The following is a 22,203-nucleotide window of genomic DNA, read 5'->3' on the forward strand; positions in this document are numbered from 1 at the left end:
ATTACCAGTTTTGATTGTGCTATTATTAATGGTTTTGTACTTACCAAGGATTTTGCTAATATTGGAGTTGTGCATGTCAGGAAAAGCCTGAAGGATTTTTCTGCGTTCATCTTTTGCCCAAACCATGAAAGCGTTCATTGGTCGTTTGATATGTGGCTCACTGCTACTTCGGCCCCGGGCATCCCTGTAGACTCGAGCTTCAGCCACAGTGGCACCTCCTGTTGGCCAACAATAATACTGCTGTAGTTTAGCTGCAGAGCCATTCATTGCTTTACTTCCTGTAATATCAGAGCAGGAAGAAACAAGATGGATGCAAATATTATTACATTGTCTGGATGGTGGGGCTGCCACCTATGATGCCCTGTCCATTTCAAGTTCTCGCTTTCTGCTTTTAGATCTATGACACAAAGCACTTACGAATTCATTTGAGTTCATTCATACTATTCATTATTCATTCTTGTAGGACCCAGTGAGAAACTTCAAAGACATATTAAATTTTGAGCCTTTAATTTCTATGCCCTAGATCAAGTGTGGGGAACCCTGAGGTCCTTGGACCAAATGTGGCCTGCCAGGCCTCTCTGCCTAGTTCTTAGAACTTTCCCCAGATCACTGGCCATACTTTGTACTCCAGTGTTTTGCCCGGATGGAATGTGTAATTGGATTTTGATAATGCCTCTTGCTTGTCTAGATGGACAATAAAATGAAGCATGTGAATGTGTTAAGAACTGGTCTATGGTACAATAATAAATGTGTCTTCGTTGGTCTATCCACTTTTACCTCTCACCCTGCCCGGTGCTTTTCTTTTGGGGGTATGTATACCCCTAAACATTTTATGAATCTAGGTTTGGCCTCATTGAGGGGCAGTATTTCAATATGAGTAGGAAAATGAGAGTACCCCTAAACATATTTTTTTAAGATAAAAAGCACTGGTCCTGCCCACTAGTGGTATGTCGCCCTGGAAAAGTTGCCCAGAAGAGAATGTAGCTCTTGGCAATGCTTTTCTTCTAGGGAAAAAAGCACTGATTCTTGATTTGAAAAAGATGCCTCACTCCTGCCTCAGATATACCTCTTAACAGGAAAGAAAATAACAAACTGTTAAATGTATGGGAAGTAGGGCAAAGCCATGTTTTAATATGCCCATTATAAAAATGACCAGCTGACCAAAGCTCTCCTATCTTATTTTTCCATGTGTAGTTCATCTAAATTAGTCTTTGCCCAAATGGTTTTAAAGTCACCCAGGATATTTTAATAACTAAAACTATAGTGCACAGAAGCCTATTTTGTCAAGCCGGATGCAATTCTTAATTCAGGTATCCTTCACTGAATAAATGTCTTTGAGGTGTTCCAAGTTCAAAGAATTAACACCAGTACTTGTGCTTCAAACTGTCTGATCAAGCTTATGATACAACATGAACTCAATTGTTTTCCACTATAGTGGACATCAAGGTCTTCTACAGATGGAGCCTAGTATGCTTTTCATCAAGTACCTATCACATGTAGCCAAAGAATTCATGCAGGTTTACATGATAGATACATGTAATAACTGGAGCTAAGGCATGCATCCAAGCTCTGAGGCTGGTGGCTTTGTGATCCTCAATTGAAATATTTGGAAACATTCTTGATATGCTTTTGAAAGATGGCTACATTTGCCCACTAAAAAAATGGCATGAATAATTTTTAAATTTGATGTGTGTCAAAACAACAAAGCATATCCCTCGCATACAACGGTATTTCAGATCTCTCCCCTCCAATTCAAATACATATATGACAAATCCTCAATGCCTATGAAATGACAAAGCTTGATGAAATCTAAACTGCTATAAATCAGTAAAGCTCTGTTTACTTCACAGTGGACAGATGATTTACATCAGCTCAAGATCTGAATCTATATTTTAAATTATGTAGAATCCTAACTCTGCTAAATTGGTGTAAAAAAAGCCCCTGTACGTTAAGGTGTACAATAATTATTTTTGTTGTTTTGTGTAGGCAATTCATTTTTATGGATAAATTCTTAAGACAGAGGGTGCATAACTAATACGCTACCTTTTTGCCACTATGCCCACAGTACATTAATTTCATTTAAAATGCACTGACCATACAGGATAAATTGATTTCACTTTATAGGGTGTTGACAGCCATGTTTATTGTGCAGTGAAATGTAGTAGAGCTTCAAGCTGACAATATCCATCAACATAGGGCAATATGCTGACTGCTGGGCCAGATGAAGACATACATTACCCTGGAAGCAAAACACTTATTTAGATGTGACACTGTCTTCTCCTGAGCATCACCAGGGTAATTTATGAAGCCCTCAATATCATTACTTTAGAACTGACACCAGTTCTGCAATTGCACGCAGATAAAAGATGACAGGTCTGCTGTGAATGTCACATGTAAAAGTACTTTAATAGTGGTCTAAGTTTAACTACTCTGCCATGGCTGTTCAGCATTTACTAGCTGTAACTATTACTGCAGCATCTCCATCATAAAACCAAGTAGATTGAAGTGTACTTGGCACCTAATCCAAAATCAATAGGGTCAAACTAGAGTCTTGCTACAAGGTTCAGTAGGTTTTAGACTGAGCTTAGCATAGTTTATTTCAAAATATCGCAGTTCTAATGAGGATTGTCCTCTTAATATGTTTTTTGTTACTTTATGGTTATGAAGCCACAGAAATGCTGGTGCACTTTTACTTTTACTTTTATATTCTTAAGAAGAACGGCTGAAGAATTAAATTTCAAGTACCGGTATGTACAGCTGATATACCTGTGACCTTCTACCCCTGTAGCTGTGTTTCCTTGTAATGGATGTGTGTGTGTGTGTGTGTGTGTGTGTGTGTGTGCGCGCGCGCAAGGATTTAAGTGGGTCCCTAACTACCAAGCACAAGGGCCTTTGAATTATTGGAAAGTTCAATTAGTACAAAATGCATTTGGCAAGTCACTAATATTGTGAGTTGTTATATGAGTCACGTGCTTGGAGCACATGATCTCCTTTTGCAAGTCTTTAAGGGCAAGGAAAAAATCTAGCAAATTTTCAATTGTAGAAACAAATCTGCATTGTGAAAGAAAGAAGTTTTCCCCAGTAAATGCCACATCCTGAAAATTACTTTTAAAAACCCATTTCCTTGCTATCCAAAATGAATAATAAAAATGCCAGCTCTCCACAATTTTGCAGTCTGTAAATGGGCCTATGAAGGTACCAGTGCTGTAACTTAGAGAGCTTTGCTGGCTGCCTGTTGGCCACCGGTCTCTTTCTGGGCTCAAGTCTAAGTGCTACAAAGAGCTACAAAGCTCTAACAGGCTTGGAACCCATGTACTTGAAGAAACGCCATTTACTACAGAAGCCTATCCAAACTTACTAGTCATTCTCTGATGCTTTGCATGCACTTGCTCTCTTTCTCTTTCTCTCCACCTGAAGTTAGGCTGGTGGTGACTGAGAAGAGGGCTTTTCAATTGTGCCTCATCTGTGGAATGCCCATCGCAATGAAGCTCTCACCTGGCACAGACTTTTAAGTTGTTTCCGTGCCAGGCAAAGAACCTTTTATATGTTCAGGCATCCCAGCATTTGATTGGTTTTTTCTGTCTGCTGAATGTTATGGTTTATTTTAATTGCTGTTTCTACTATTTTGTGAAGATTTCATATATTCATTGTTATTATTTTACTGTAAACCAGCTTGGTGGTTTTTAAGAACAAGCAGCACAAATGTATTAATAGCAAGAATAGTATTATCTTTAAAACACAGAAAAAGATGGGTGGGAAAAGATTCATCATAGAATTGTAGAGTAGAAAGGGACCCTGAAGGCCATCTTGTCCAACCCCGTGCAATGCAAAAATCTTAGCTAAGGCATCCATGACAGATGGCCATCCAACCTCTGCTTTAAAACCCCCAAGGAAGGAGAGTCCACAACCTCCCCAGGGAGAACTTTCCACTGTCAGAAAGTTTTTTCTGTATGTTTAGTCGGAATCTCTTTTCTTGTAACTTGAAGCCATTGCTTCAAGTCCTACCCTCCAGAGCAGGAGACAACAAGCTTGTTGCCTCTTCCATGTGACAGCCCTTAAGATATTTGAAGATGGCTAATATATCTCCCTCTCAGTCTTCTCTTTTTCAGGCTAAACATACCTAGCTCCTTCAAGTGTTCCTTGTAAGGCATGGATTCGAGACCCTTGATAATCTTGGTTGCCCTCCTCTGCACACGTTCCAGCTTGTCAACATCCTTCTTAAATTGTGGCACCCAAAACTGGACAAAGTATTCCAGGTGTGGTTTGACCAAGGCAGAATAAAGTGGAACTATTAGTTCCCTTGATCTGGACACTATACTTCTGTTAATGCAGCCTAGTATTGTTGTTGTTTAGTCATTTAGTTGTGTCCGACTCTTCGTGACCCCATGGACCAGAGCATGCCAGGTACTCCTGTCTTCCACTGCCTCCCACAGCTTGGTCAAACTCATGTTCGTAGCTTCAAGAACACTGTCGCACCATCTCATCCTCTGTCGTCCCCTTCTCCTTGTGCCCTCAGTCTTTCCCAACATCAGGGTCTTTTCCAGGGAGTCTTCTCTTCTCATGAGGTGGCCAAAGTATTGGAGCCTCAGCTTCAGGATATGTCCTTCTAGTGAGCACTCAGGGCTGATTTCCTTCAGAATGGATAGGTTTGATCTTCTTGCAGTCCATGGGACTCTCAAGAGTCTCCTCCAGCACCATAATTCAAAAGCATCAATTCTTTGGCGATCAGCCTTCTTTATGGTCCAGCTCTCAGTTCCATACATCACTACTGGGAAAACCATAGCTTTAACTATATGGACCTTTGTCGGCAAGGTGATGTCTCTGCTTTTTAAGATGCTGTCTAGGTTTGTCATTGCTTTTCTCCCAAGAAGCAGGCGTCTTTTAATTTCGTGACTGCTGTCACCATCTGCAGTAATCATGGAGCCCAAGAAAGTAAAATCTCTCACTGCCTTCATTTCTTCCCCTTCTATTTGCCAGGGGGTGATGGGACCAGCGGCCATGATCTTCATTTTTTTGATGTTGAGATTCAAACCATATTTTGTGCTCTCCTCTTTCACCCTCATTAAAAGGCTCTTTAATTCCTCCTCATTTTCTGCCATCAAGGTTGTGTCATCTGCATATCTGAGGTTGCTGATATTTCTTCGGCAATCTTAATTCCGGCTTGGGATTCATCCAGCCCAGCCTTTCGCATGATGAATTCTGCATATAAGTTAAATAAGCAGGGAGACAGCCTTGCCGTACTCCTTTCCCAATTTTGAACCAATCAGTTGTTCCATACCCAGTTCTAACTGTAGCTTCTTGTCCCACATAGAGATTTCTCGGGAGACAGATGAGGTGATCAGGCACTCCCATTTCTGTAAGAACTTGCCATAGTTTGCTGTGGTCGACACAGTCAAAGGCTTTTGCATAGCCAATGAAGCAGAAGTCGATGTCTTTCTGGGACTCTCTAGCTTTCTCCATAATCCAGCGCATGATTGCAATTTGGTCTCTGGTTCCTCTGCCCCTTCAAAATCCAACTTGCACTTCTGGGAGTTCTCGGTCCACATACTGAGTAAGCCTGCCTTGTAGAATTTTAAGCATAACCTTGCTAGCGTGTGAAATGAGTGCAATTGTGTGGTAGTTGGAGCATTCTTTGGCACTGCCCTTCTTTGGGATTGGGATGTAGACTGATCTTCTCCAATCCTCTGGCCACTGCTGAGTTTTCCAAATTTGCTGGCATATTGAGTGTAGCACCTTAACAGCATCATCTTTTAAAATTTTAAATAGTTCAGCTGGAATACCATCACTTCCACTGGCCTTAGTCGTAAACAATAAATAAAACACACAAAAAGTACACAACCAAACTGAAAAAAATTCACATAAATCATAGCAACTAAAGGTTTAAAACAGGACCTAAAGGGATATGGAGAACAGCCCTTAAATGTTGATCAAATTTCACATCTCCCCACCCCACCCCACTCTGCTCATATTCACTTCTATCTGCTTAATGGCCAGAAATGTTAATTGGGCAAAGTTTCCCCAATCCAGCTTTGGGTCATCCTCTCTTCCCAGGGCAACAAAGCCCACACTGACAGTAAGAGCTCTTCAACAGTGGAATTCCACCCTCGGAAGCTGGTGGACTTTCCTTCTTTGGAGGGTTTAAAGCAGAAGTTGGATGGTCATCTGTCATGGATGCTTTAGTTGATTCCTGTATTGCAGGGGGTTGGACTATGGGACCCTCAGAGTACCTTCCAACTCTACAATCCTATGACCCTATGAAGAGGCAACACATGGGGCTGCAGAGGGAGGAGGAAGCCCTGTTGAACAAGTGGCTCTCTATTTGTGGCTCCAATCAAAAGAATTTACTCCATAATGATTTTAATGCAAAATAAAGTGCTACTAGTATTAAAATTGTTTTAAAATGTTATCTTGGGCCACTCAATTGTTTATTTAGCTGCCAGCATTTGTCATGCCTTGTTCTGTTCTATAATTCTCTCCTGGGCATGGGTGAGAAAGGACAACCAAAAACAGGTGTCACAGAAGGTAAGGGGAGTTGTTTGGCAGTCAATCTTTTGGTGACTACCACTGTCTAGCTTGGATTAGGAGAGATCAATGTGGGAAGTGGTACAATCCCTTGTGAGGAAGACTTAATCAATTTATCAGACACACCCAGATCATCTGATTGGGTGGAAAGAAACTTTTAAAAAAAGACAAAATTGAGTTTCTTATCAGGTCTTTAAAATAATCTTGGCCTAATCTTGTTAAATGCAGGTGAATGAGGTTTCTCTCACTTTCAGCATTGTAATAAAAACCTGAAATTATTTTGCAGGGACCAAACCCTGAGGCACATTTGTTAAAGCAAAAAGAGATGACCCCCTCCTCCTCCCAAAAAGCATTTTTTAAAAAAATTTAAATCAGTGCTCTTTTGTTAAAAAGCCATTCTTAATTAGAGTCATAAATTATAAACAGACCAAAAAAGTCATGAAACTTCTATCTCCATCTGCCTTAAACAAGCCTACACTTGAAGGATTTAAAAATGAAGCCAGTAAAACCTTGAACTTCTCTACTTGATCTCTGAGTGAATATTTTTGCCTCGGCCCAAAGACTGCCACAAAAGAATTTGTATTAAATGAACTTCTGTAAATAAGTAACACTCACGTAATGTACCTGTGCTAAGCATCTTAGTAGTTCAGGAAGCTGTTCAACATACAGTATTGTGATTTTCAAAAATTCTGTTTATAACCTTTACTATGCTTGAGATGAAAACTTAAGCATTATGTGCTCAGCCTAGTGACCAGGGTAAGTGTGGACACACACACACACATGGGCTTCTTTCAAGCTGAAACCCATACAATAAGAGTTGCTTTGGACTACAAATCATTGCTAAGCCACTTTAACACGAGTCAAATAGTAGAAAAACATGTATCTTTATCTGCTTATGGAATTTCATCAGGTTTTGCAATCTATTATCTTATTTTGATCTGCCAGTTACAACAGACTAGCTAGAAAACAAAACAAAACGATTAGGAGGGAAATGCGAACTGGCTACAGGCGGAAAAACAACAATGGAATGTTATATATAAGGAGGCAAACATTTAGTATTGGCTCAAGAAACAGGAGGCATTCCAGTACGAACCCAACAGATTTTTATGGGCCTCCCAATGATGCTTAGAGGACCACAGCTGCTGTGTTAGAAAGAAAGAAAAAATCCAAACAGTATGCAGAAAATGCACTCACTGGAGACAAAATAAAAACACTTGTTTGTGTTTAATGACTAACAGGCCATTTGCAAGTGTACTGTTTATAATGTGGTCACCGAAGCGGACTTTGACTTCCGGAATTCAGAATCTGGTTAGGAAGGATTTGAAATCAGTGCAGAAGGAGTAAGATTTGCCTATGCAAATGACTTGGAACTCTGCTTCACAGCGCAATAAAACTAAGAACTAGGTTATCTTTTTATTCTGGTTTCACTGATGTCACAGTGCTTTGGCACAAACGTATTACAATTTAGGTAGATACTAATAACTCACTCCTAAGACCTCCACTTCAAACTCCCATTGTTTTAAGTGAAACTTACTTCCAAGTAAGAGTACTTGGGATAAGTTCCTGACACCTTGGTCTGAAACACATCCCCAAAATTCAGTGGCTTCACCAGAACTTACAACTGTGTCACAATGTACCAAGGATCAGACCTAAAGCTTCAAACTATTTACCCCATATTTGAGACACAGGACAGGTCCACACAATGTCGTGACGTCTGACCCCAAGTTTAATCAACTGCTCAATCCAGTTTCACAAACCAAGTTGGCTCCACTCAATCTGACAGTATTCCTTATGCTCTAAGAATTTCAAACAGCTGCCCTCTATTCATTTGCCTCACCTTCCCATTACCAAAGCTCCTCCCTTACAATCCCATGCTGAGGAAAACCTGAGATTGACCCCCACCCTGAGAACTGCTCACAAGCAAACTGGCAACTTTAATCCAAAATAAAGAAGGAGGGGACCCCAAGCATCTTCTGTCAAAATAAAGTGCGTTTCAGGGAGGGGATGGGTTAAACAATCTTCCATCAAAAGCAAAGGAACAAGTAGACCTTATCAAAATTCCCTTTACCCAAAGAGTGGAAATATTTAGTGTAGGAAGGAGAAAACCTAAAAGTAAACTGACTTCAAAAAGAGATTTCTCAAACAGCCTCTATTAGTGGAATGTGAGGAAATTACCATATTTTTCGTTCTATAGGACGCACTTCCCCCCTCCAAAAATGAAGGGGAGAAGTGTGTGCGTCCTATGGAGCGAATGCAGGCTTTCGCTGGAGCCTGGAGAGCAAGAGGGGTCGGTGCGCACCAACCCCTCTCACGTTCCAGGCTTCAGGAAGCTATCCGCAAACCTGCGGATAGCTGCCTGCAGCCCGAAGCCTGGGGAGCGCGGCGCTGTGCACTCCGGGCTTCAGGCAGCTCTCCGCAAGCCAATCAGATCATGGATGAGGGAGGTCTTACTCAGAACCTATCTGGCATTCAGCAGCAGCAGCCACAGCCCCAATGGCTTGCTGATAGGACAACTGCAATTCCCAAGGTTGGAGGAGGGGCTGGCACATGGTACAGTCACTAACTGCTTGTGTCATGTGCCCCTTCCCCAGTCTGCTCCCCCCCCCCACTCCATACTTCTCCTTGCCCAGAACCACTGTGATTGGGGTTGTCCCCGCTCTCCCCACACTCAGCTTACAGCCCTTTAAAAAAAAGCCGAAGTTTTAAATGCAGAAGTTAAAAAGCAGTTAAAAACAATTTAAAACATTTCAAACAATTAGAGCAACAATAACAGTAACATAACCCCCCTCCACACCAAAACCAAAATCCCTAAATACCCCAACCCAATTGTCTGTTCAGCTGTCTCAGGTTTTGTAGGTGGAGTCATTCAGGGCCTCACCCTCCCAGGCTGGTTGGGGAAAGCCTTCAAGTCAGGGAGCAGGTCTTCCAGAAGTCACAGCCAAGACAGTCTGTATTTATTATATATTTATTATATTTACATATAATAAATATGTTAGTGCTCCAAGTATTACTAAAAGGAATGAAAAACCAGACCAGAGAGTGAGAGCTTCTGGCTGCACAAGAGTAAGCTACATGCAGCCCTACTGCCAGATACTATACCATATTTGGTAACAGGATAGCCTTCACCCTAGTCTTTTAAACAAGGTTTTATTAAGGTGGGATTCAAACTCAAATCTTTCTGGGTGAAGAGCACCTTAGTTTAAACCTGAAAAAAACTATGACTGAGACCAGAATCCATTTTAATATTTAAGCAAACTGTAAAACATTGCACTTCCTTAGATGCTAAAATATGCAAACTAAATCCAAACATCGGAATATATAATATAGCAGAGGTGAAACTGTGTATTTTTTTTTTCAAAAAATCAGCACTTGGTTGCAATACTGTAAAGCAGCATTATTGCAGAGAAGTCATCTATTTTTCCTATTCCAGACTTCATTCTTTCGTAATATCAACAAGAAGAACTGAAGGGAATTCCCTAAGGTCAACTCTGAGGAAACATAAACCTCTAATTCAATAAACTCTGCTACTGCACTGAAAAAGGCCTTATTATTGCAACATCCATATGGAGTCAATTGGACATTAATGACTAATCAATCCCTCCCCTTTCTATTCTACTTATAGTGTCACAAACCATGTTTAGATTAGACCATTTCCTGCTTAGGATCGCTCAAAATGGCTTTTGTTCTTCCAAAGCTGCTCTGATGAAGGCAGCTTAAACAAACACACGGCCCAAGTGGTGCAGGAGTTATAAACTGCCATATGTGAATGAACAAAGGGGCCATACTAAAGCCTTTTGTGGTATTTGTTAATGTTTTTCATCTGAGCTTAAAAAGACCTAATGACTTTGCGGTGAGCTGATGCATGTGGCTCGTGGCTTTGCAAAATGAAGGAAATTCTAGCCACTTAGATTTCAGCATATATTTTCCACTGTTCTTTGAGCTCAGTTTTGATGGCAAAGTGTTTATTGTTGTCACAAAATTACATTTGTTTTTACCCTAGCAAATATGGTTGCCCATTCCCCCACCCCAATCTTGAGAATAGGTTCTTTCACAATGAGAAACATTACACCTACAGAATTATCTTGCTCTTGACCATTTGGAAAGCAGAAGTCAAAAGCAATTGACTTTCCTCAGTAACAAACAAAAATTAAAGCATGTTAAACATCTGTCACATCCTCCAGCTTTTATTAGTGACGGATGATGACATATATATATCTGAAACTATTTTGAATGGGCTATTTTTAGCTCCCCAAAGCCAGCTAGACATGTTAAATTTCATAAAACCCCAAGGAATCTTGAATAGGCTATCAGTACCCATTTGTCATTATTAAGTGTAGATTTGTTTGAATTAAATTAATAGGGAAAAGTAACCTTCATTCAAAACAATGGTATAAAACATTGTCGTAAATGAGGCAAGGTTTGTTACTAGTATAGGCAGTGGGGTGCTTTTACATGCCTACATTATCATAAATTACTCTGAAATATTTTGAGCAGCACTCCTCACTTTTTTTCCAGGGGCAAATTTGATCTACCTTGCAAATACTATGGAGTGTATCGAAATCTGCTCTTCTGCTAATAGAATAGACTTCCATTTGAGCAACAGAAATTCCCACACATTCTTAAAATCTGCTCCAGATTTTAAGAGAATTTGTGGACGCAACAGCACAGATTTATTTTTGGAGTGGGTAAGGGGTATGAGGAAGAAAGTAAAGTTCCATGGTGTGATCAGAATTCCACTTGTGTAGCACTGGATACAACCCAACGGCCTCATTCTCATGGTGACTACCCCAAATGTAATAACATTGCTCACATTGTCTTCTGTTTGCAAATGTAATATGTAAAGATTTCCATGTGCAAGTTGATGTCACCAGTAAAAAAACCTGCAAAGCCGTTCTCCAGCCAAGTAACATATACAAAAATGCATATACTAGGGTAAAGTGTGCATAAATATGCATGTATTAGGGAAAATAACATACTAAAATGTGTGTTAAAGAAATGTCCATGTTTCCTATAAGATCCTATCTCCCCCCCCCCACCCCGACTTATCACTGGAAACTCTGATTGTACAGGATTCCTAATCACAGGGAGATCCTGTGCATGTATGCCAAGCTGCCTTTTATGGGTACATTGACATTCTGTGTTAAATTTTGCCCATACGAAAATAATTCCCATGTTGGGAAAAGCACACACATGCTCATGTATGAAGTGATTAGTTGCACTGTGGATATTTATTGATGCCAGTGATACTGGCAAATGTATATATTCTTGCCAATACACTGAAATATAGTGTTGCATAGCCTGTGGAAAAGTACTTCCTATAGAGCTGGCTGCAGACTGCAGCCTCAGGGCTGGATAAATAATAATACTAAGTATGCTATAACAGAGGGCCTCTATGGTGTTATTATCTGCAAATACCTGATACTGAAAAGTTCTGCTTATCCTGCACTGTACTCCTTTAAGATTATATCTGAAAATGGGAACTTCATCACATGGTGGCATGTGTTCTTGAATACCAACGTCAGTATCCTGACTAGTGTAAGGAATGCAACTGCTATGCTCTCCAAAGTGTAGCATATTTTAAGTGTGGTGTTAAGTAGGAAGAAGCAGTTTTGAGTTGTTTACATATGTGAGGCCTAAATACTTTAAAATGTGGTTCCTTCTTTAGCAAATGTTTAGCTGTTCATTTATCAAAAGACAGGTAAAGAGTGCATGGAGAACAAAGCAGACAGGGCCTGGTTTTTCAGCATTCTTTCTGGAAACATTTCCTTGTCTTCAGTTGGCTTTTTCTGTTTCGTGGTATAGCCCCTTTCCACTCTCAACTGTCATAGCAACTCTCCCAAATATTTATATGCGACAGATACTGGCTACAGGAGTCATTTCCCTCCCTGTATTTTATGAAAAACTGTCACAAAAGCAGACGATGCTTTGTCATGCATGTACTTCCCGCTGTTTACACCTCAGCGTAGTGCGGTGTTAAACAAGTTACCTCACAGTTTTGGATTCTGTTGGCAGGCTGCCATGATTGATCGGCTTGCACAGGACACAGTGTCTGTTTCACTCTTTTTCTTTCTCTCCTTCCCCTGACAGGTAAAAAACTGACCTTTTTTCTTTGTCTTTCAAGGGGAATTGTTTTTGCAAGTGGAATTTTGCTACCACTTGAGTTATGGGGCACTCCTTGTTCTGAGAGCCAGTTCAACTGTTACATGAAAGCTGAACAAGAAGAGCTAGTAACTTCCTCTTTCCATACTTATGTCTAACATATTAGGAGCCAGTGATAAGCATTGTGGGCATCTGGGTATATACAGTTACCATCTGAAAAGAGGCTTATCTGTTCCCCGTTTGAAAGGTTTGACACTTGTTATAATGCATGCAACTTTTTCCTGTCAAGTGCTTCTGAAAGCCCCAAGGGAGTCACCCTGAAGTGATGGGGAGTCAGCAGGTGGTAGCTATGACTCAAAAGCATAGCCTTGCAAGTAGTCCAGAAAAGCTACAAGCCCACAGCATTTTTACAAGTCTACCTGACAATATAGTTGTGAATTTAAAAGTCATTTCTTTGGTAGGAGATAATCTATAGTTTTCAGACCTTCTAAACCTTAAAAAGAACGCCACCATCTGTTCTGATATCGTTGGGAGGGGGAGAAAAGAACGCTCAAGAACAATTAATTTCCCCCACCTTGATGTTAGGTGTTATGCCTGAACAGGGAATGTGAACATTAACAGGGGATGTGAGGCTGTGCACCCACAAACATTTTTGCATTGAGTGGGAGGTTTTGAAGTTCCCGAGTGCATTTCATTCAGCATGCTAAGAAGTCTCCACACAGTCAGGAATTCTGATAAGAAAGGTGTCTTGGTTGCAGGGAGGCTTTTAACTTAGGAACTTCTTCAGAACTTCCCAGGCAATGAAGAAAGGAGCCATCAACATGATCCTGGTCACCTTCCACAGGTTGAAAACTATTTCAGTAGGAAACCTCAGGCCTCCTCAGGTCATACACCATACTTGATCTTGCTTCACAGTTTCAAGAATATGAATTTTTACCTTAAAATATTTAACAAGTGGCCAAGTTGTGCTTATTATTCATTCTCTCTCTCTCTCTCTCTCTCTCTATATATATATATTCAGCTTCACAATGGCCTTTCTTTCTAGTGGCTGTTTGCCGCTGCTGCCTCCTCTGCACTTGCACTGCCATGGCTGTCTCCTCCATACTCAGCCAGTGCACTTGGAGGTGATGGAGGCAGGCATGTGTTGGGGGTATAGGAGGAAGCTGGGTGTGGAGGTAGCAGCTGTGGTACATGTGCCCTATGTCGCCTCATGGATGGGCCAGCCCTGCATATCCTTCAAAGTATGCCAACTGTTGCTTCCTCCATGGCCTACTTTTCATGAAAAGAAAACATAAAAAGATAAGTTTTGGATGCAAACTGAAGAAGAAACTAACAGGTACTAGTTTTACCCTGAAAGTAAATTATGGCTGTCCTTCTAAAAATAGCAAAATGAACTTGACAGTGCTCAGCTCAAATCAATGCCAACACATTTTTAAAACTAGACCTTCTACCAATCCTGATGAGCCTCAAAATTACTTTAAGCGATTTTGGCTTTCATGTATTTCTGCAATAGGAAATATATTACTAAATATGATGTAAACATGCAGATGTTAGAGAGCTTTTTCTTATAACTGAGTGGGGGTAGTATCTTTTCTTTCCTTTTTTGGAATATTATAAATTTACTCATATCTACAGGAAACTGCTGCCTTTCCTTCGGGTTCCACAAAAGGTTGATGGGTTTTTTACGATATATAAATTAAGTTAAATTTAATAACTAGAACAGTTAATCGGGAATTGGCTTATAAAGGCACAGTTCGTTTGCTAAATTGACAACCCCCTTTTTAATTTTAGCTAAGGTATTAATAAAATTATACATTATAGATAACAAAGTGAGCATGCCTACAGTAGGGTTGTTCTGGACCTATGAATTGCATATTTTAAAGGTATCTGCTGCTTAAAGCAACGTTTTTTCTTACATTCTGAATCTACACCTGAAGTAATAGGACTTCACCTGCAGAGTGAAGGCAGTGCCTCTGTGACATTAGCTTTTAGTCTAATCCCCACTCCCATCTCATTTGTTTCACAAGGAAAGCACAGTTTTGATGTATGGTTAGACTTTGAGAAATAACCTGCTGATGCTAAATGTATGAAGGGGGGAATCTCACCTGTCAGGGAACTGCCATCAGAGCATCAGGTGGTGGAGGGACTCAGGCAGGATGAAAGAGACTCAACTGCTGAAGCAGGGACCAGCAGGGGGAGGAGTGGGTCTCTGAGGGAATGCGAGCAGGAGGGAGGGCTCAGGGAGGCTTCCAGCGAGAACAGTGGGGAGGTATCGGAGTCTCCCATAGGGAGACCCACACCTCGCAGGAAACTGTCACGCCGTGAGTCCAGGAGACGCGTTTCCGTTAAGGAACTTCTTTGCTGGAAACGCTTCCGCAGACAGCCACTGTCGGACTCTACTAGTGACTAGAGCAGACATGTCTGAGGAGCTCCGTCACACCCGGAGGTTTGTGGGGTCGCACAAACTCTGAGGGAGCACGTTTTCACGCACAAGCAGCTAATCAAACCCTCACAGCAGTCCGACAGTCTTTGTACGCTGCCTGTGCAAGAGAAGGCATCATGAGCGAACCAACCGGAACCGGAGGAGCAGGGGCTGGAGCTGGTCCAAGCTTGGAAGATAGATACCGAGCGTTGGAGGTTCAACTGGCCCTGCAGACGGCGAGGCTGGAGGAGAGAAGGGCTCAGGATGCAGACAAGAAGGGGAGAGCCACTCAATTCCCCAGAAAGGTACCAGGATTGGTGCAGAAATTTTGGGGGGACCCCAAGGACTACCATGCTTTTAGGACAGAGATGCAATATGCCCTTAATGTGCAGTTCGATGAGTTCCCTGATGAGGAATCGCGAGTTGCTTTTGTAATTGGGCATCTTGAGAAAGGGGCTAGAGACTGGGTTCGACCCCTAATGGCAACGCACAATGACATACTAAAGGACACAATGAAGTTCTTTCGTGCAATGGATATCATGTTTTCCAGCGATATTGAGGAAGGGGTGGTGCGCAGACAGCTAATGGCTTGTAAGCAGGGAAGTCGATCTGTCCGTGAATATTGGACTGAGTTTACCATGCTGATTCACAGACTGAGTTGGGATTTATCGGCGGCACCCGTTCAAATGCTATTTGAAGAAGGTCTTTCTTCGGGGGTGAAAGACGAGCTGGCACGGAGCCCCAGGGCGGAGTCTATGGATCAGCTGACCAAATCTGCGCTGACCATAGGAGCGCGGCAGGAGGCAAGAGCCTTGGAGAGGCGGGAAGGGAGAGGGGAACGTTGGAAGGAGTTCCGCATTCCAGACATTCCTGAGCCAGCTTTCCCGCCGGCAGAGCCGATGGAAATCGGAACAGCGCGCGCGCGCGCATTTTCAAAAACCAGCGAGGGAGCTAAGAAGGAGGGTAAGGGCCCCCGGAAATGCTATCTCTGCCAACAGCCAGGCCACTTTGCCAGAGTCTGCCCCCAGAGGAAGGAATGGCAAGGGATGGTGGGAGCTGTTGAGGGGGGAGAAGAAGGGGGAGCGGAGCAGGTAAAAGCCAACGCCTGGTTGCCACAATTGGGGCACTGCAGCCAGGCCAAAGAGCAGTGAAAGTGCCCGTGCCAGAAGCTCCTCGACCTGCTCTAGTGATTGAAGTGTCGCTAGAGCTGCAGAATGGGCACCCCCTAAAAATAAAGGCGCTATTGGACTCAGGCAGCTCCTGCAATTTTATGAGCAAGGAGTTTGCTGCTGAACACCAGATACAGACCATCCCTTTAAGCAACCCCCTGCAGGTGACCACGATTGATGGCAGGGAGTTGTTGGGAGGAGGAGTCCGCTTGCAGACTGTCCCAATGATAATGAGGGTGGCAAGGCACACAGAACTGATAGCGTTTAATGTGGCCACCCTGGGAGGCGCTCCCATTATTTTGGGAATGAGCTGGCTAGCTCTACATGATCCGCTGGTTGGCTGGCATCAAAGAGTGGTGTCCTTTGGTTCAGCACATTGCCTAGAACACTGCAAAGGGGAGAAGGGTTCAGCAGGGGCCCAAGCCACCCTAGCAGGGACTGAAGTAATGGGGAAGGTGAAGGTACCACCACAGTATGCAGATCTCAGCGACGTGTTCAGCGAGAAGGAAGCTGACCAACTACCACCTCATAGACCCTTTGATTGTCAGATCAATTTACTCCCTGGAGCACAGCTTCCCGTGGGCAAGTTGTATGCCATGTCAGACAGGGAAATGCAGGAGTTGCGAGGGTTCATTGACAAGAACCTGAAGAGAGGCTTCATCAGAGAGTCCAAAGCAGCAGGGGGGAGCCCAGTGTTCTTTGTGGACAAAAAAAATGCGGACAAGCCGAGACTTGTATGTGATTTTAGGCGGCTGAATGCAGTGACTGAACCGGTGGCGTTCCCTATGCCCAGAATTGATGATATTTTGACCAGGGTGAGGAAGGGAAAGATTTTCACAAAGCTGGATCTAAGGGGGGCGTACAACCTGATACGCATAAGGAAAGGGGATGAATGGAAAACCACCATGTTTACCCCTTTGGGGGCGTTTGAATACCTCGTTATGCCATTTGGATTACAAGCAGGCTCCGCGTGTTTTCAATCTTTTATGAACCACGTGCTGGGCCCTTTGCTCTACAAGAATTGCGTTGCCTTTCTAGATGATGTGTTGGTGTATTCTGAGAATGAGGAGCAACATGTGAGAGACGTCAGAGAAGTGTTGAGCAGACTGCAAGCCAACAGGCTGTGGGTCAAACTGGAGAAGTGTCGGTTCCATACCAAGGAGGTGGAATTCCTGGGGTACCGCCTGTCAGACAAGGGATTGGCCATGGATCCCGGCAAGGTACAGGCAGTGCTGGAATGGAAAACACCCAAAACCAAGAAGGATGTGCAGAGGTTCCTAGGGTTTGGAAACTTTTATCGTAAGTTCATCCGCAACTTCGCCCATCTGACGGCGCCCATCACTGACTGTCTCAGCAGTAAAAAGAAGTTTGTATGGACGGCGGAGGCGGAGCGAGCGTTTGAGGAACTGAAAAGGGCCTTCGCCTCTGAAGAACAACTTCTGCATGTGGATTTACGAAAGAAGCTAAGGGTTGAAACAGACGCATCTGACAGAGCCATAGGGGCGGTGCTTCTTCTGCAGCCGGGGAAGGAGGAGTCAGAGTGGCGTCCGTGTGCCTTCTTCTCGCGGAAGCTGAACAAATCCGAGAGGAACTACACGGTGTACGACCGAGAACTGCTTGCTATTCATGAGGCGTTCCGGAGATGGAGGCATCTGCTAGTTGGTGCACAACATAAAGTGCAAGTGTGCACGGACCATAAAAATCTAGAGTACTGGAGAACGGCGCGAGTGCTCAACCAAAGGCAGTTGAGATGGGCCCAAGAGTTCTCCAAATTTAACTTTGAGATTTGTTATGTGCCAGGCCCAGAGAATGTTAGGGCAGACGCTCTCTCACGCAAACCTGAATATTTGGAGGGGGAGGGAGCACCCGAAGAAACCCATATCATTCCAGAGGACCGCTGGGTGTGTGGGGCGACTTTGGTGGGGCAAAGGGAATTGGTAGAGGGTACGGTGCAGGATGCATACGCCCAGGGGAAACTCAGGGATCTCAGAGGGGAGGAAGACAAATCCGGTGGTTTTGAGGAGAGAAATGGGGCATTGTATTATAAGGGAGCGTTATATATACCTGAAGGGGAATTGAGGGAGAAGGTACTCAAGCAGCTGCATGATAGCCCCACAGCAGGGCACTTTGGGCAACACAAAACCATGTGGCTGGTTACCAGGGAATTTTGGTGGCCCAAGGTCAGGGAAGATGTGCGGGAGTATGTGAGAGGGTGTGAACAATGCCAAAGAGCCAAGGGGGAGAGGCAGGCGCCGGCTGGTTTATTAGAACCACTGCCCACACCTGAGAGACCGTGGGAAGCAGTGGCAATAGATTTCATGACTGATCTGCCAAGGTCTAGAGGGAAAACAGCCATCATGGTTGTAGTAGACCTGTTAACTAAAATGGCCCACTTCATAGCCTGCTCACATGCGGTTACAGCAGAAGAAACCGCCAAATTGTTTGTAGAGAATGTGTTTAGGTTGCATGGCGCCCCCTTGAGGGTGGTTTCAGACCGAGGGAAACAATTTACTTCCAGGTTCTGGAGGAAGCTCATGAGCTTACTGCATGTAGAGGTTAATTTCTCGACGGCCCGTCATCCTGAAACCAACGGGCAGGCGGAAAGAGCAAATGGGGTTCTCCAACAATATTTGAGGTGTTATGTTAATGACAGAGAGAATGATTGGGTGGAGAAGCTGGCGTTGGCAGAATTTGCCTACAACAATGCAGAGAACGTGTCCACGGGGATGAGCCCCTTTTTGGCTAATCACGGGTGCCATCCCAGAGCCTTCCCAGGGGGGGAGGGGGAGAACTGGAGCGTTCCAGCTGCAGAACAGTTCGTGGAAGAAATGGAAGCGATCCATCGCCAGCTCCAACTCAACTTAAACAGGGCTAAGGAGGAATATAAGAGGCAGGCAGACAAAAACAGAAGGGAAGGTGAAAGCATCAGGGTGGGGGACCAGGTGTGGCTGTCAACCCAAGGGTTGCCATTCAAAGGAGGTTGTAAGAAATTAAGACCCAAAAGGCTGGGTCCGTTTGAAGTCATACAGCAGGTCAATCCAGTGGCTTTCAGGCTCCGGTTACCGAACCACATGAAGCTGCACCCAGTTTTTCACAGGTCGTTGCTGTCACCGTATAGAGGAGACAGTGAGGGGAGGGTCACTAGGGGACCAGCAATGGAGGAGAAGGAACACAGCTACCATGTAGCGGAGATCCTCGATTCCAGGTGGAAGGGAGATCAAGTAGAGTATTTGGTAATGTGGGAAGGGGAACCGGAGTCGGAAAACACCTGGGTTAGGGCAGAGGATGTCAATGACGAGGTTTTAATAGAGACTTTTCATCAGAGGTTCCCACGTAAACCTCAGCCTGTAGCGAGGTTCCGAAGGGAATACTTTGCCACCACCGACGAGGAAGAGGAGTTGGAGGGGTTCCCAGATTCTGAAGAGGAGGAGGATTCAGCTGGCCAGGACGACGATCGATGGAGAGAATTGTTCGAGACGTCAGAAGATGAGGAAGATTCGTTTCGGGGTTTTAGCCCTTCACCTCCCAGGGGGGAGGAATTGGGAGGGGGTGAGGGGGGCCCTGGAGGGGAGGTGGATGTCAGGGAACTGCCATCAGAGCATCAGGTGGTGGAGGGACTCAGGCAGGATGAAAGAGACTCAACTGCTGAAGCAGGGACCAGCAGGGGGAGGAGTGGGTCTCTGAGGGAATGCGAGCAGGAGGGAGGGCTCAGGGAGGCTTCCAGCGAGAACAGTGGGGAGGTATCGGAGTCTCCCATAGGGAGACCCACACCTCGCAGGAAACTGTCACGCCGTGAGTCCAGGAGACGCGTTTCCGTTAAGGAACTTCTTTGCTGGAAACGCTTCCGCAGACAGCCACTGTCGGACTCTACTAGTGACTAGAGCAGACATGTCTGAGGAGCTCCGTCACACCCGGAGGTTTGTGGGGTCGCACAAACTCTGAGGGAGCACGTTTTCACGCACAAGCAGCTAATCAAACCCTCACATCACCAATAGAACATAATGCATTTGCAAGGAAGTTCTTCAGGTAAGGACCAAATTAGACATTACCTGAGAGTTCCATGATTCATTCTTTCTTAAGAAGCAGATTTTCTCCATGAATCCCAAAAATTATCCAGTCCCAATTATCCTAAAATTGCGCCCATAAGTCCCCCCTCCTCCCATAGCAGTTTGGGGAGGAACCAGAAGCAGAGCATAGACACATGGATAATGGGTTGTATCCAATCCAAATCTCCCCCTTTCCCAGCTCACTGTACAAAAATTTTGCAGGTAGAATCATTATATAGATAGGAAAATGGGCAAATTTAGGTGTTATGTGCAAATTCACACCCACACACACACACTTAAAGGCAGCCAACTAACTAGTCCTGAAAATTCAGACAAGTTCAGATCTTTAAGAAAAATTCCACATTTTAAAAATTAAAGCTCAATTGCTATTTCCACTTGCCTTTTACACAGTTTATATTAGGAAGGACAGTTGCAGGATATGATACATCAGGTTTGAATGTAGCTGGAAAAAAAATTCTTAATAGAACATAACGTAATTTCACCCCAGTAGATGTTAATAATACTAATTTTTGGAGCTTCTTTTACAGCCTTTTAGGCAAAAGACTGTAGGATAATAATGATAAGAGCTCCAAACAACATTTTCTCATGTTAGGTCACCTCTAAACCATATGTATAAGAACATTTAAGTTTAATTTGCTTTAATGGACATGGCATATATTGACCAATGACTACACTTTTAAATCTGCTGCAAACATGTATGAAGCCATTCAGACTTAGAGTCACATTAGAGCCAAATAAATGGTTTTACATTACTTATAATCATGTGATTTTTCTCTATAAAAGAAATACTTAAAAGCCAAATTCCGGTCAATGGCCAAAGCACTGCTGGCATGCTGAAAATGAAACAAAAATACAACCTCGAGCTATTAGATTTTTTATGATCCATGGAGCTCTATCCTAAGAGCATTCCTTCAGGACCCACCGCAGTATATGATTTCTAAGATCACAAGGATTTGTTTTAAACCAGTCTCCCCCAATTTGGTGCCTTCCAGATGCTTTGGACTATAGCTTCCATCATTTCCGACCATTGGCCATGATGCTTAGGGCTGATGGGAGTACGAGTCCAACGATATTTGGAGGACACCAGATTGAGGTAGGCTATTTTGAACACTTCTTCCTGACAAAGCTAGCTAAACTAAGTGGAACTATTTGAAAGGCTGACCTGTCACTACAGTCATCAAAATAACATAATGTGTTATGCAAAGTGAAAGGATGTGAGAGGGAAATGAGTTAATTTAGGGAAGCCCTGAGGTAACTTCCTGCCAGAAAAGCAAGTACAAATGTGTTTTATTCTCTTCATTTCACATTATGCAAATAATGTGCAAGCCTATCCAAAGATTATAAAGTTATTATCCTATCCCAAAAGGAATATGTGAGGTAGGACTATATTGCTATGCTGTTTGTTTGATTAATTTCTTTTCTTTTATTACAGTTTTATTTTGTATTTAAAAATCCAATGAAATAAAAAGTTTAAACAATTAAAATTGGAAATAATATGCATACAAGAAGAAAAAGCTAAACTGAAATATGACCAATTAGCAACGTAATTTCCAACAGAGCTGTCAACCAATTAAAGGCTTTTAGTTGATTAATGGCATTGTTTTTAACTGATCAATCCAAGTAACTAATTAAAATAAACATTACAGTGTGCAGTCCTTGACCATTGAAATCAATGGGAATTCTTCCATAGGCTTGAACAGAATCATAACTACAACCCTTCAGATCTCAGTGCAAGTATGTTTTCGCAAAGATAGCATGTTCCTTGAACTAATTGGCACAACTACCAGCACTCCACATCCTTTCATACTGGGCATCTCCAATTAAAATTTCACTGTAATTAATTCAGCAATTGATCAATTAATTGGATAATCTACTTCCTTGCTCTTTTCTTCATTATCGTAATGATAACATATGCTTAAAAGTT

The 22,203-nt window shown here is 43.1% G+C and overlaps 1 protein-coding gene across 50 annotated transcripts in view; it reads right to left on the reverse strand.

Annotated features, from left to right (window-relative positions):
- SOX6 (SRY-box transcription factor 6) overlaps nucleotides 1–22,203 on the reverse strand; it is a 458,084-nt gene that overhangs the window by 16,863 nt on the left and 419,018 nt on the right. For 30 of the 50 annotated variants that reach the window (XM_083477096.1, XM_083477133.1, XM_083477122.1 and 27 more), the window contains one exon: nucleotides 45–278. In XM_083477096.1, coding sequence (XP_083333222.1) covers nucleotides 45–278 — 234 coding nt within the window. The remainder of the gene's footprint in view (nucleotides 1–44; nucleotides 279–22,203) is intronic. The other 20 variants (XM_083477104.1, XM_083477102.1, XM_083477112.1 and 17 more) reach the window with 1 other exon arrangement.

The sequence above is a fragment of the Podarcis liolepis genome, assembly GCF_965112155.1.
Source record: "Podarcis liolepis genome assembly, chromosome: 1".
Taxonomy (NCBI): Eukaryota; Metazoa; Chordata; class Lepidosauria; order Squamata; family Lacertidae; genus Podarcis; species Podarcis liolepis.